At 55.9% G+C, this 14235-nt stretch overlaps 2 protein-coding genes and 1 long non-coding RNA gene across 11 annotated transcripts in view; 2 read left to right on the top strand and 1 right to left on the bottom strand.

Moving 5' to 3' along the window:
• The window catches only part of LOC102508714 (cytochrome b ascorbate-dependent protein 3), a 9929-nt gene extending 9054 nt beyond the window's left edge, over nt 1-875 (top strand). Inside the window, 1 exon segment of the mRNA XM_032489553.1 lies at nt 94-875. Within this exon segment, the coding sequence (XP_032345444.1) occupies nt 94-321 (228 nt within the window). The 3' untranslated portion in view covers nt 322-875.
• Nucleotides 1-3276, top strand: part of LOC116666495 — a 20375-nt gene extending 17099 nt beyond the window's left edge. The window contains exon 3 of the long non-coding RNA XR_004323387.1: nt 3266-3276. This is a non-coding gene — a long non-coding RNA (uncharacterized LOC116666495). The remainder of the gene's footprint in view (nt 1-3265) is intronic.
• TKFC (triokinase and FMN cyclase) lies at nt 2123-14150 on the bottom strand. 9 transcript variants are annotated; one of them, XM_032489536.1, is made up of 18 exons: nt 14028-14150; nt 12562-12677; nt 9947-10136; nt 8869-8979; nt 8613-8794; nt 7326-7461; nt 6908-6997; nt 6247-6281; nt 6088-6172; nt 5907-5996; nt 5237-5353; nt 4780-4899; nt 4469-4606; nt 3604-3710; nt 3395-3498; nt 3225-3258; nt 3030-3119; nt 2123-2670 (listed from the first exon to the last, which is right to left on the bottom strand). In XM_032489536.1, exons 2-18 carry the CDS (start codon nt 12562-12564, stop codon nt 2509-2511), a joined length of 1794 nt encoding a protein of 597 aa, XP_032345427.1. In that variant the 5' UTR covers nt 12565-12677; nt 14028-14150; the 3' UTR covers nt 2123-2508. The 9 variants fall into 9 exon arrangements, with proteins under 9 accessions (XP_032345427.1, XP_032345428.1, XP_032345426.1 ...); XM_032489537.1 differs by having other exon boundaries at nt 13822-14119; XM_032489535.1 differs by having other exon boundaries at nt 13860-14119.
• Between the last annotated feature and the right edge of the window lie 85 nt (nt 14151-14235).

Here is a 14235-nt window from a genome sequence, read left to right as displayed (position 1 = left end):
AAGCTGAGGAGCCGGCTGCCCTCTGCTGTTTCACGTTGCTGCCCTGTCATGTCTGCGTGCATCATCCGTGCCCTGTGGCGCCGCCTCTTCTAGCTGCTGCTGCAACTGGGACCTGGACGCCAGCCTTTCCCTGTGACAGACATGCCTGTCACTGACAGGCAGCCCTGTGAACCCGGGAACAGCCTGCCCCGAGCTGTCCCACGAGGAGTAGCAGGGGTGCCTTGGACCTCCTTTCCTTCCCCTGCCTGTGCCCTGGCAGGTTCCACCTTGCTCTCTTGGCAGGGCCCTCACCCAGCTCCTTCACTCTCCGGCTCAGCATGAAACGTGCCAGAGCTGTGGTGTGTTGTGCCCATCGGAGCCCTGGGAACCACGGCCACCTCCAGAGGTGCTCCTTGCTGAGTGTCAAAGTGCCTCAACTTGCACCCACAATGGCCGCTCGCCTGGCCAGACCCAGTCTCAGATGTTAAGCCAGAGTGTGAGCCGTTGCTCTTCTCCCTGACAAGCTGGGGTGGCGGGTCTTGCTCCTCTCCTCAGTGTTGGCGCTGTGCCTCTTCCTGCCTTCCAAACACGCCCTGCTGGGTCCCAGGCTCCATCCTGCTGTGCTTAGGTGACAAGCAGCATGACACCTGGGGTCCCGAATGGGCTTACTCCCTGGCAGGTGGCCATGAGGCTGACTGTCTATCCCACCCCACCCCACGTGGCCAGATGTTGGCAGGAGGCTATGACTGAACTTCTGGAGTGGCTGAAACCCTCAAAAGCCATTGGAATGACTGCCAGGCACCGTGGCCCTGGGACCAGCTCCCCCTCTTTCCATAACGGGTAGGCATTTCACTTATGAAGCTTAATTTTCATTAAATGTGTTTTTAAGAATCAGAGTCTTTGCTGAAGTGACACTGGTTAAATGAACTCTGGGGCAACTTGCAAAAGCCTCAGGATAGTTCTGACCCTCAGACCTGGGAAGGGCAAACCAGAAAGCCCCCAAAATCCACAGGGTTGTCTTCCTGGAATCGCATGTGACTCTTAGTATGTGTGGGTGTCCTTAACAGTGAATGGCTCTTGAGCACTTGGTGATCTTATGGGGAAGGAAATGTTTCCTATTTTATAACCTGGAACACAACTCAAAAAAGATTAGTGACTTGCCAAAGGTCACCCAACCAGGAAATGGCAGAGTTGGGATCCACAGGCCAAGTGTCTGATGCCAGCGTTTCCTTCCTAGCTGCTGGTTGTGTGCATCTGGGCACACGGCTAACCATGTCTTGTGGTTAGGGACTCATGGTGTGGGTGACAGACAAGGACCCAGGCAGAGAAAGAGAAGTCCAGGGGTTGAAGCCTGCAGCCAAGTTTGGGCAGAATAAGTGATGGCCCCCTTCCCAATGTGACCTGCTGTAGATGCCACCTGGTGGTGGAGCAGATGACCTGGAAGGAGCTGGACGCAGACACCAGCAATCATAGTAACTCCCAGTGAGGAAGCACCTAGACCATGCTGGGGACTTTGTCAGTTCATTTGACTCCTTTCTGCATCCGCATGAGATGGGCATCATTCTGAATTTATAGATTCTAAAAGGCTAAATAATAAGCCTGACTTTTCGTAGCTAGTTTGAAGCAGAAAGAGGATTAAAAGTCACAGCTGTGTCTGAAGTGAGTCCATGTTGGTGCCTCTAACTGCTCCCTGGCACCAGGTTTGGGCCAGGCGTGCACTGCGCCGTCTCCACCGTGTACCCCGCAGACTCAGCAGCCCCTCCCGGCCTCCCGGGGGCCATCGATGATTGCTCTAAAGACCCGGGCTGGCCTGGGCGCAGTTTCTGTTCTACCACCAAGCCTTAGAATGTGCTGATTTCTTTTCCTTCTGGTGACCCACCTGCCCATTTGATTCCTAAACAATCAGTATGTTCTGTTTAGTGCTGAGAAAAGCACGCCATCAGGTGTGGGGTGTGTATTGGAAGGACAGGAAGGGGGATCCCAGTGGAGTCGGCCCAGCTGCACAGACCCTGCCTGTGGGTTTCAGGTGGTGGGAGGTGGGAGATGATCACTTCAGCCAGGGGCACGGGTCTTAGTCCCTGGGGCATTAGTGCACCTACTTGTTCACACGCTTGGCTAAAGGTCCCTCAGAGGCAGCAGCAGCTCTTCTGCTTCAGTGTGGTTTATTAGCTTCCTTTTTCACACCGGCTGAGTTCAGGTGCAGAAGGCCTCTCACAGGGAGTCTTGGTATGTGTGGATGTCCTTAACAGTTCTAGGCTGGGCTGCCACCCAGGAGAGGGGAGAGCCTCCTCACAGAAGCCCAGAGTTGGCTGGGGACAGAGCCAGGTGACAGTAGGACTTAACCCTCCCTGAAGAGGAAGAGGGCAGCGACCCACTCGGGGCCTGCAGTTTCTACAATGGAGTAATTCTGGAAGCTTCAGAGGGAAGGCCCTGAGGGCGAGAGGTGGGGGAGGGTGACTTAGAAGCCAGAAATCAGTGACAGTGGTCGCTGAGCACAGCAGTGAGAGGCCCTGAGGCCCTGGGAGGCAGTCATGCACCCTGGCCCTGCAGGGCTTCCAGGATGGCACGGAGAATGGCAGCAGCCGCCACCGCCCCGGGGTCTGGCTGGTCTAGCCGCGCGGAGCTGATGTAGCTGGCTCTTCCAGCTCCAGCTTCCATGTTCCTGGTGGCTTCTGCTGCAGCTTCTGCACTCTGAGGGGTGGGGTGTGGGAGCAGGTTAAAGAAGAGGGTACCAGGCTTCCTTCCCACCATGGACCCCAGACCCTCCTGTCCCACTCTGCCAGGACCCTCTGCACTGTCACCAGGGTGGGAGAGGTCACCTCCCACCCACTTCTAGCAGGGCAAGGGGCCACCATTTACTGAAGGCCTGCTGCGTCCCAGACCCTGTGCTGGGGCTCTGTCTCCTCAGCCCCACAGCAGCCCTCAGACACAGGTACTGTCCTCCATCTTTAGAGGAGGAACCTGCGGTACAGGAAGGATGTTAACTTGGAGATGGGAGCCTAGTGGCTCCAGGTCTGTATCCCTGGCTGGCTGGGCCCAGCCTCACTCACCTTGACTGCCTTGGTCAGGATTTGGAACAGATTAGCCCCTGGGCTCTTCCAGGCTTGAAGCTCCTGTCCTGCTGCCCACAGAGAATCCAGCTGGACAAGGTGAGGGAGAGAGGGGCTGATAACAGGCCCTGCCACTGAGGGTGGCCTTCAGGGCTTCTATGCTCAAAGGGGGGAAGGGCTGGGCCAAATACACACCATAGTCCTGTCCCCAGGGGCAGCCTTTCCATACCTGGCAGGGAAGAGAACAGACAAGGCTCACTGCAAGGAATCACTTTAGGGGTCAGGGGAGGGCCTGGCTGGGAGCAGGGGACCTCAACCCCCTCCCCAAGCCCACCCCTGGTCTAAGGCACAGGGCTCTGGCTCACTTCTGCATGGCCTCCAGGCCAGCATCCATGGCTGCAGACCAGGCTGGGAGATCAGTCTTGGCCTTGAGTGGCTGAGCTGCCGCAGTCAGGAACAGGCCATAGAGCTGGGGAGGACCAGAGTGTTGAGCACATGGGGCTGGCCTGGGCCTCCACCAACCCGGGGCCCCTCCGTGTCAGCCATCCACCCCCAGGGGGCTGCCAGCACTCACTGCCCCAGAGGAGCCTCCCATCTTCTCTAGTAGCAGGAGGGACAATTTGGAGAGTAGCTGGGCGGGACTGGCAGGGGGTTGGCCCTCCTTCAGCCAGCCCTGAATTGCTGCAGGCAGAGATGGCGAGGTATTCAGAGACCCTCCCTCCCATCTGCCTGCACCCCAGCCAAGAACCCAGGCCTCCCTGCCAGGCAGAAGGAATGGGCACTGGGAGAGGCTGAGGGAACCAGCATGAAGACATTCCCATGGCTCCCTTTCTATGTCCTGCGTCCAGTCTGGAGAGGGGTGGGAAATGGTCACTGACTGGGACCTTGGTGGTCACCACCAGGTGAAGCCTCCTTGTTTCTCTGCTTCATTTTTTCATCTTTTACTGATTTACCTTGATGGTTTGTCTCTCCTACAGGAACATAAGCCATGAGGGCAGCGATTTTAATCTGCTCTGCTCACTATTGTATCCATGGAGTCAAGGCAGCACTTGACCCGTGGTCAGTACTCAATAAATTTTTCTTGACTGAATGATGCTGGATAATTAAGAGCTTTTCCCTAGTCTGGGTAAGCTGAGAAAAATAAGAACAGAATGAGCTTCCCTTGAATCTAACGTTATTATTTACTGTAAAAGATTACATTTTACTCTGCGATAACAACCTTCCTACATTTGTAGTGTTAGGACGATCTTTTTTTTATTAAAATAGGTGAAGAAGTGCTAGGTTTTGAGAACAACCTCTCTTGGCAAAATAAAAGTTGCCAACCCCATGTAAGCACCCCAGATGTTTTTGCAATTGCTTTGGTTCATAAAATACAAAAATCTCGGGATCAACAAGCCATACCATACCCTCTCCCGCCCCAGGCAGGCCCTGGCACTGACCTCTGGCAGCGCGGCTGTGGGTGGTGCCACAGTCCCCGTCGCCAGCAGCTCGGTCCAGGGCGTTCAGATGCTCCTCCAGGCCTAGGAGGGTGGTGCACACCCGCTCGAGCACAAGCACCATCTGCTTTGAGTCTGTGCCTGGAGAGCGAGGACAGTGGGGAAGAGGCCTGCCTGGCCCTTCTCATAACCGAACTTGACCCGTGTGGGAGGCATGGGTGCCAGGGCCCCTGCACACCCCTCTGCACACCCTGAACCCTTCGGGCCTCAGGCCAAAGCCCTGGGCCACCCTCCCCAACAGCGCGGCTTGGTACCTCCTGTAGCAGTGGAGTCAGGAGCCTCCAGGGGCTCGGTGGGGGCGGCTCGGATCCACGTCCGCCCAGTCACGGAGACCTTGGCCATGTTAGGCCAGGCTGATGCAGTGGTGTCAGCATCTAGGGACAGCAGGGTGACTCTCTTAGAGACAGGCTGGCTGGCCCGGGATCAGGTGGGGCTTGGACTCCAACCTGGTAGCCCAGTTCTCCTCATCTCAACAAGCAGGAACTGAGTGCCCACCGCGTACAAGGGAAGGGGGAGGGTCCCTGAGGGGATCCTAATACCAACTCCTCCAGAATCAAGTCAGAGCTGGAGACGGTTGGGGACACCAGAAAGGGCCTCTCCACAGGGTCCTGATTGTCCTAGTCAGTCCTGATGGGGTCTCTCCAAGTCCCCTTTGGCTCCTTCCAGCTCCAGGGAACCCTAGCTTGGCTGACCCCAGCTTCCGGGTCTCACCTATCAGTTTCAGGAGGGGCTCATCCACCAGCAGAAGGGTGAGAGAAATGCCAGGCATCTCCAGGGCTGACATGAAGGTGCCCACCAGGGCACGAGCAATCTTCACCCCACGGCCCTCTGCAACACCACAGCACGGAAGTGTGTGAGGAAAGGAGGGACGGACGGGTACCTTCCCCCAGAGCATCAGAGAAAGAAACAGAATAAGAGAAAAATAAAGACTTTGGGAGCTGAGGCCCTGAGATTCAGTAGGGAGATGGTCAGATTTCCTCAGGGCACCCCTCAATGATGCCCTGAATGACCACATTCCCTGGAGGTGTCCCATCTATTGGGGCAGATGAGTAATTACAAGTCTCACTTGACTGGGTTCTTACCAGGTCCCAGGTACCACGGTGTTTTATATATGTTTAATCTCATTTAATCCTCACAACAAGCCCATAAGGCAGGTACTGTTTTTATCCCCCTCCCTCCTTTATAGACATGGAAACAGGCTCAAGGCACCCCGCAAGTAGGTAGCAGAGTGACCATCTAACTCGGGCTTGACTGACTGCACAGTCCATGCCCTGGACCATCACAAGACCTTATCTCAGCTGCTTTTCTCATGTCCAGCTTCAAAGGGCAGGAAGGAATAAGCTCTGGGGATCAGGAGGTCCCCTTCCAGAGTGGGGCTCACCCAGGGAGCGGACAGCAGCATCGGCTATGATGCCCAGTTCCAGGAATGACAGGCCACCCAGGTTGTTGACCATCAGCACCACGGAGGAGCCTGTGGACAGACACGGCAACAGGTGAGGCCCTCTGGGCCCCCTTCCCAGAGGAGGGGAAAGGCTGGGAGACAGACAGTGACAGCTCCTCACCGGACTGCACAGGTACGTGGGACACGTTGGAGGAGTTCGTCATGTGGTCGAGCATGATCGCCACGATCTTGTCGGCCGTTGCCATCTGTCAGACGGAGTGGAAGTAAGTGCGTCGGGGGCCTAGGTCTTTGGCCAGCCTGGGCCAGGGAGTCCACCTACCTTTATCCGGCGCACGCCAGCCTCCCCGTGGATCCCTGTAGGTAGACACTGTCATTACTGACCTGCTCAGGGCCTGGGGACTCACTCAGCATGTTCTGGTCAAGGATTTACTAAGTGCTTGGCACTAGACCAGGCACTGTGTACGTGGGGAGTCAGGGCGAACGGACAAAATAATGAAAGATACACGGTCTCTGCTCCCTGGGAGCTATGGCTTGCTGGTGGAGACAGCTGGGACTTAACATTTAACTAGTCAAGTAGCTTTAACTAGAGGCAGTCACAGCCAGCCCACGTGACGCTTCTGCCCATCACTTTGGAAGCATGGGGGAGAAAGAGGGAAAGCTTTGCAGCTGGGCTGGCCTCTGAATGGCTTTTGAAAGAAGGGCTGCATCTTGGCAGGGTCAGGAGACCCAGGAATGGTGCAAGCAAAATCAAGGAGGAGGGCAGGGCCTTGTGTGGCCAGAGCCCTGGGTGTGGAGGGCAAAGCTGGCAGAAATCAGGCAGGTTGGGCCAGAAGGGCCTCATGTGCTCACTTAAAAATAATAAGAGCCCCCCAGGCAACAGCTCCACGTGAGCAGAGAGGACCAGGTAGTGGATCCCAGGGCAGAAGATGTGGGCAAAACCCAGGAGGCGGGCATGGCGGGATGGGAGGCCACGAGCTTACCCAGGCCCAGCTCCACCTCATCAGCTGAGAGCTCAAAGGTCGGTTTGGAACCAGGGACACTGCAGGAGGCCAAGCTCACTCCCAGGGTTCCTGAGAGAAATGAGGTATGTATGACAGGTGACCACTCTGCTCTTGGCATCGGGCCGGGTGGCAGCAATGCCTCGGAAGCCTCTTCACTAAGACTGGCTGCCATCTCTTCATCTCAGGGATGCAAGAGAACCCGGCTCTGGGACCTGAGGTCACCAGGCCTCAGGAGCTCCCTCAGGCAGACCCTCCCACAGCCGCAGGGCAGTGACCTGGAAGGCCTCCTGTGCTGCTGCGGGGAGCCTGCTCCTAGTCCAAGGTTGGCCACAACCTCCCCACCCTCTTCCCGATCCCCGGGCCGGCACTCACCCATGGCCTTGGCGACCACGCTCACCCGATTTGTGATCTCCTCCAGCCCCACACCTGCCTCGGCCAGGGCACCTGCCACCTGCGCCCACACAGAGATAGGCCCCCGGAGGGAAGGAGTCACTGTACCACGAGTGGGTAGAAGGTAGGCTGGGGCTGAGTTTCTAGTTGGGAACAGAGAATCTCTTAGTACCACCACATCAACCTAGCCTGCCAGATTTAGGGCACCTGCCAGGGATCTTCAGGAATCCCAGAGCCAGAGGAACTTTACAAATGGAGAACTGGGCCCTGAGAGGGGAGGTGACTTGTCCAGTTGGTGGCTAGTTTCCCAGTTCCTAGAGTTCTTTCTTCATGGTATATACACTGTGGCTCACCCACCACCCACCCACTTTTGGCCAAGTATCTAGTACTTGCTAAAAAGGGAAAAAATGGTGACTAAGTCATGGAGGAACTCAGTCTGGGGAGGGACTGGGGAAGCAGACCCATACAAACTGAACATTTCACGTGAGATGGCACATCCGATGAGGGAGTTCATGAGAGGGTGTTGTGGGAGGACTACGGAGGGACTCCTAACCAGCTTGGCGTGGTGGGAGGGAAAAACCTCCCAGAAGGAGAGACATCAGAGGTGGGCCTCCACAGAACAGTAGGAGTTAGCCCGGCCAAAGAGGGGTTGGACAGGGAGAGAATTTTCAGGGCCATCGATTCAGTAGCACCAAAGCCCCAAAGGTGAGCCACAGCCCAGTGGTACAGAGAACTGGTGTCAATGGACCGTGAGGGGATTGCAGGGATGATGGGAGAGGAACATGGGAAGTCAGGGAGGAGGGGCAAGTGAGTGGTGGGTGCCTGACCCAGGAGCCTGGGCTGACTCCAGGAACCCTGGAGGGCTTTCAGCAGGCGACCCACCTGGTCAGATACACATTTTTGAAAGACATCTCTGGGGTAGCGTAGTGAAGAGACTGGGGTGGGGGTGGGTACAGGAAGCAGGCAGGGGAGGCCGGTGAGGAGGCAGCCACGTGGGCACCAGCAGACAGCACTGAAGCAAGACAGACAGGAAGGGCAGGGCTTGGAGGAAGATGTGTGTTTAAAAGGGGCAACGGTCTAGAGTTGGGAGGGAAGGGAAGGGTCTGGGAGAATGAATGTCTGTATCCTGGCTTAGGTAGCCGTGGGGATGGTGGGCCATCCTGGATCAGGGAGCACTGGGGAGGGAGTGCCTCCTTGGGGCATGGGCTGGCTGGAAAGCTCTAGGCACCAAGTGCTGCCTGGAAAGAGAGGGCTGGGACAGGTTGGCCAGTGTGTCCTGGTAGGGGACTCTCACCTTGTGTATGAGCACGGTGCCACAGAGCCCCCGCCTGCCTGCCTTCTTCAGAACGGTGAAGGCGCTGTCATCCCCAATGACCACCATCTCCACAGGGATGCCCTCCGCCCGGGCCTGCTCCCTGGCCAGGCCGAAGTTGAGCCGATCCCCAGTGTAGTTCTTCACGATGAGGAGGGTCCCCACTGCAGGAGCAGCCGGCGGGGCCCCATCAGTGCCTGCCCTCCCCACCGCAGCCCTGCCTGCACGCCAGGCTTACCTGTGCCCGCCTGGGCCACTGCCCTGATGGCCGCCAGGATGCTGCCCACTGCCGGGGAGGTGAACACGGCTCCCGCAATGACCCCCGTCAGCATCCCCTTCCCTATGAAGCCTGAGAGACGGAGAGAGGTGGGCAGAGGAGGCCGGGCGGGGAGCTGTGCCTGCAGTCCCCGGGGCTTCCCACGCTGCTGGGCTTTGTGGTTCAGTGAGCCCTACTGTGTGCCTGGTGCTAGAAGAGCACCTGGGTCACTCTCCGCAGAGCTTTCATGTCCTCGGAGAGCCATTCCCTGGCCTCCCAAACAAAGCAGTCACTCACCCCACCTGCAGTGACTTGCTGCTCCTTTACCCTGCTCTCCTGTCCTCACTACCTCACTTACATGCTCTGGAATGATCTCTTTCACTTACATGTTTACTGGTTACTGTCTTCTCCCTGGAGAAGAACAGAAGCTCCATGAGGGCAGGTACCTCGTCTGTCTGGTTCACTGTTGCGCCTCTAGTGGCCAGAATAGTGCCAGGCACAGAAGAGGTGCTTATTGATGTTTGCTGAATGGATAGATGGATTTGCTAATGGGAGTCAGGAAAGATACAGAGGATACAAAGCCTGGTCTCTGTCCCTTAGGAGTGCTCAGGGAGAGCTCACATGCCTGGCACTGAACAATCCAGGAAACAATCCAGGACTGTCCATGTTGGATGTGAGAATGCAGAGTGGGAATTCAGAAGAGGGATACTGCTCTAGGCTGGAAAAGTCAGGAAGGCTTCACAGAGAAGGACACGACAGGCCAGCTGGGCCTGGAAGGCCAGAGGGATTGATGGAATCACTGACTCTCAGAGTTGGAAGGACCTGAGAGATCATTTTGTCCAAAATTGTGCTTTTACAGGTGTAGACGCAGAGGCACAGAGAGAGGCTGTGACTGGCCCTAGATCACAGCCCAAGTGAGTGGGAGAGCTGGAGCTTGGACCGGGCTCCTGACTGTGGGCTGGGCTCTGTCCTGAACCTCTTTAACAGCACTGAAGATCTGTCAGGAGACCCTGTCCATTCTGCCTGGTGCCCACTGTCACCTCTGGCCCACGGTGCTCACCGGCATGGGCAGGCTCATGGCCAGAGCCCCCGCCCGACAGAAGTGCCACCTGGCCCTTGAGACTGTCCAGGTCAGAGCGGAGGGCCACACGGTGGCCCTGCAGGAGCTGCAAGTTGGGGTTGCAGGCCACCAGGCCAGCAAGGGCGTCATCGGCACAGCCTGCCACCGAGTTCACCAGCTTCTTGGAAGTCTGTGGAAGAGGAGCGGGAGGAGGTTCCACATGTGGTAGGGACACCCCCATCCCGCCCAGTCGCATTGCTATGGCTAAGCACCCTATCCTATGCCCACCTGGGAGCTCCAGGGACACAGCGGTTCCTTAGGTTAGGGATCATTATATTAGGGGATATTTCTGTGACTTCTAATTTGTGACTTATTCAATGACTAGTTCATGGAGTGTTTTGGACTATAGCTTATATTTTTCCTGAAAAATGGCTTCAATACAAAGAAAATGGGGGAACTGGAGTCCTGAATATAATTTAAAAAATAATAAAATTGGAGCCCAAGAGCTTTCTGTCAAAGGAGAAGCCCCAGGCTGAGGCTCTTCTGCTAGGGGAGGGGGCCAGACAGGCCTCACACCCATCTGCTGTTCCGACTGGGCTGTGATGCAGGGCAAACACTTCCTGAGCCTCATGATGTGCCAGGCCCAGTGCTAGACACTTCGTGTAAAGAGAGAACAAACACTGGTCCTGCCTCCATGGAAACACAAAGACTTCCAAATGCTGTGGGAAGTGCTACCCAAGAGGAATGCGCGAGTGCCGGGGGCACAGGGAGGGGGGACCCCAGCTTCCTTAACGGATCCTGGAAGGGTCCGTGAAGGGTAAGTAGGAGTTGGGTAGGTAAAAGGGAGTGAGAGGCATGGGGAGAGGGAAAGGGAGATATTTCCAGGCAGAGGGAGAGTAAATGCTGAGGTCTGGAGGTGTGAAATAGTATGGTGAGGGAAGTGAGTTAGAAAGACTGGAGCAGTCAGTCACGTGATCACCAGGGAGCAATGGGCAGGGTCTCACAAACCAAAGGAGGAACTTGGCCATGGGGAGCCTCAGGTGGGAGAGCTGTGGGCAGGCTGGCCTGAGAGTTACAGCTAGCTGACAAAGCTGGGGGTGGGGGGGGCAGCAGAGGGAAGCAGCACAAGGGTTGGGGGTGGGAGGCTAGCTTGGGTTCTGCAGTCATGGGCACTTAGGCTCAAATTCCACATCTACCTCTCATTGGCTGTGAGAACTCAATGAGGATACCTCACTGTTCTGAGCTTTAAGTATTCCTCTGCCAAATGGGGATTTAATAAATTAGAGTATATGCCTGTTATATACTAAAAATTGAATCAAAGGGAGCTACTCCCTACTTCAAGCAAGCTCTGAAAAGCTGAGACTAGCTGAACAAGGTTTGCAGGCAGTGTGCAGCTCCTGCCTTTGTCCAAAGAGAATGAAACTGGTGCCCAATAAGGTCCGCGAGGGCTGGGCTCCCAATGCCGCCTGGTGGCCAAAGGCCGCCTGCAGCTGAGACTTCCCCAAGGCTCCTCTCTGAAGCCTGCCAGCACCCGGTTCCTTCCTGCAAACTTTGGCCTTTTCTGGGTCTGGCAGGGACCAGAACAGTGACTGAGAGCCAGGTCTCGTTCTCAGTGCTTTTAAGCACATCTCATTTAATCTTCCAACAACCCTATGGAAGGAAACCAAGTCACAGTTAAATGACTTTGCCCAAGGTCACACAGTCAGCATGTGTCCAGGTCTAGCTGGCTCCAAAGCTGGTTCCATTCTGGCCTCATCATGCTGCTTTCCCTAGGGGCTGAAGGGAGACTGAGGTCTTGCCCCAGGAAGGGCACGGGCTTGTGGCTCTCAGAAACTGCCAGGGACTGTAATATGCAATGAATTTGTGAACTGGTCTCAATTCCAAGCACAGCCTCCAGTGTCACCACCCTTCAAGAATGTGCCCCCTTGCCACCCTTGACAGTCTGTCCTGTTTGGGATTTGCAACCATTCCCAAACTAGAGCCAGAGGAGGGCTTGGGGACCAGGGCCATCTCTGTTTCCTTGTGGCCTGAGGGGATGGAAAAAGAAAGTAAAGTTGACTAGGTAACTATGTGAGGCCCCGAGGACTTTGATCTGATCAGCACCTCACTGCTTAATCTGCGTTATATTGCACATGAGGACAGAGGCTCAAAGAGGTCAAGTCTTTGGTAAAATGTCACACAGCTGGTTGGTAATAGGCTGAAATTTGAACCCAGGTCTGCCTGGGCACATGCTGAGCCTCCCACAGTATAGATCCCACTAGCCCACACATGCCCAAGGCTCAGGAAGAGGCACCAGGTCCTTCCTTATAACTCCTGTGACTGGTACTATCTATTACAGAATAGGTAGCTGTTAATGTCTGAATCAAAATGCATGACCCAGAGCAGGGACAGATGGGCCCTGGAGGGACTCAGAGGCTGCAGCCAGGCCTGGCTTGGCCCAGCTGAGAAATGAAGGGAAGTCAGGCCTTGAGAGGCAGGATGACCCTCTCTTAACCTCAGGAGGCAGCAGCATCTCTTGGTCAGGGAGCAAGGAACTCCAGCATGTCCAGGGCTAGCACTCCTACTGCCTCAAGACCATGGTGCCCTTTCTCTGCCCTGGCTCCCATGGGACTCACCATGGTGGGGAGGCTCTGCAGGAAGCTGAGCTCACACCTTCCCACTGAGCTGCCGGAGGATAGGCGATCCTGTGGGTGCTACTGGGCCTGAGCACAATGAACGTGGCAAGCAGTACCTGCAGAAGGAGGTAACAGCATGAGCTGCTGAAGCACTCAAGCCCAGGCACAATCATGCTTCCAGGGCCCTAGTAATTAGGGAGCTGCTCCAGACTTTGATCCAAGTCCAAACTCTAGAACGTGGGCTGGGGATGGAGAAGAGCATGGGGCTAACCAAGGTTCAGGCCTACACCTGGCAGCCAGAACACTGATCAATTTGTGTTGGGCACAGGGCTGCCTTACACTCAGTAGTGCCCACCTTATCACCAAGGTGCAAAACTACCTACAGAGTAACTTCATCTATTACATGGGCATCACATGCAGCAAATGTGTTCATAAAGATCTTCACACATTTGCTCATGTTGCTGTTGGCACCACACCAGGAAGGAGGCAGCAGAGTCTGTGACTCCATTTTGTTTCTGGGAAACTGACCCAGAGAATCCTAGTGATGTGTCCGAGGCCAATTGGTAGGCACCAGAACTCAAACTCACATTTAGTCTTTCTACAAAGCCTGTGTTCTTTCTATTGATAACTCAAAGCCTCCAAAGTCAAACCAGAAAGTCCCTGGTTTGGGAAACCACACACGTAAACCACAATGATATTTTAGTCCCCTTCAGTTCAGCCAGGTTCAGAGGTGTCTCACCGTCATCCAGGGTCTTGGGCTCACAGCATGTGTCTGCCATGGGAAAAATCTATGCCTGTCTCAGCACCCAGCTCTACCTCTGACTTACTGGGGGATCTTAGGTAAACGAATTCCCCTGTGCCTCAGCTTTCTCCTCTGTAAAATGGGTTGCCTCCTCTGTGGTCTTGCAGACGGGTGCTCCAAGCCACTCTGCTTAGTACTCCTTGCAGGGCCTGTCAGCTGCTTGGAAGTTGCAGGGCTCAGTGACTTGCTTTCCCAGGTCACTAAGGTTCTCACTAGGAAAATTCTGGTGTTCTGCTTGAGGTCAGAATTTACACAGCCACGGGGGCACTAAAAATGCTGGGCAAGTGGCCTCCTGGGCCTACTGAATACAGCGCGAAGGCGCGAGGTGAGCGTCCAAGTGCCTCCACCCTCCCCCTCCACCCGCCAGATGAGGCGGAGTGATTGGTCATTCTAGGGTCAGGGCAGGGTACCGGCTGGGTTAGAGGTACGGGGAGGGCTAGGCGGAGGGAGGCACGGACCTTGGTTCTAGTCTGGGAGGTGCACAAATTGATGTTACCTTCCTCCCCTCTCTAGGCCTCTTCAATACCTTCCCGTTCCAAGAGAACAGCCCAGTGGGCTCCTGGAGCAAGGAACCGGGAGTGGACAGTCTGGGGAAGGGCGAGGGGCGCGGACTAGGGATGAGGTCGGCGGCTCAGCTCCGAGGCAGGAGGGGGTGTCGGTGTACCTCCACTGCTCGCTCACGCCTGCATCAGCCACCTCGTTAACCGCCGCTGCCTCCCAAAGGCCCCACAACGGGGTGCCCTCATCCGGGTACTCCAGGCTCTATAGGGGTGGGCGGAGCCTTAAGGGGGCGGGGCCTCTTTTGGTTGGCCGCTTCCGGCTCCTTGAGTCCTCCAAGAGGCCAAATGAGGCTGTCCCGTGATGCCCTGCGC

The sequence above is a fragment of the Camelus ferus genome, chromosome 10 (genome assembly GCF_009834535.1).
Source record: "Camelus ferus isolate YT-003-E chromosome 10, BCGSAC_Cfer_1.0, whole genome shotgun sequence".
NCBI lineage: Eukaryota > Metazoa > Chordata > Mammalia > Artiodactyla > Camelidae > Camelus > Camelus ferus.
The sequence above is the reverse complement of the archived record's forward strand: the minus strand, read 5'-3'. Positions and strand labels throughout refer to the sequence as shown.

Excerpts from the sequence above, each read along its gene's own strand:
- TKFC (XM_032489536.1), bottom strand. Across the intron at positions 6,173-6,246 it reads CTGGCGTGCGCCGGATAAAG|ATGGCAACGGCCGACAAGAT; the intron begins GTAGGTGGACTC and ends TCCGTCTGACAG. Across the intron at positions 3,711-4,468 it reads CCACAGCCGCGCTGCCAGAG|CAATTCAGGGCTGGCTGAAG; the intron begins GTCAGTGCCAGG and ends CTCTGCCTGCAG.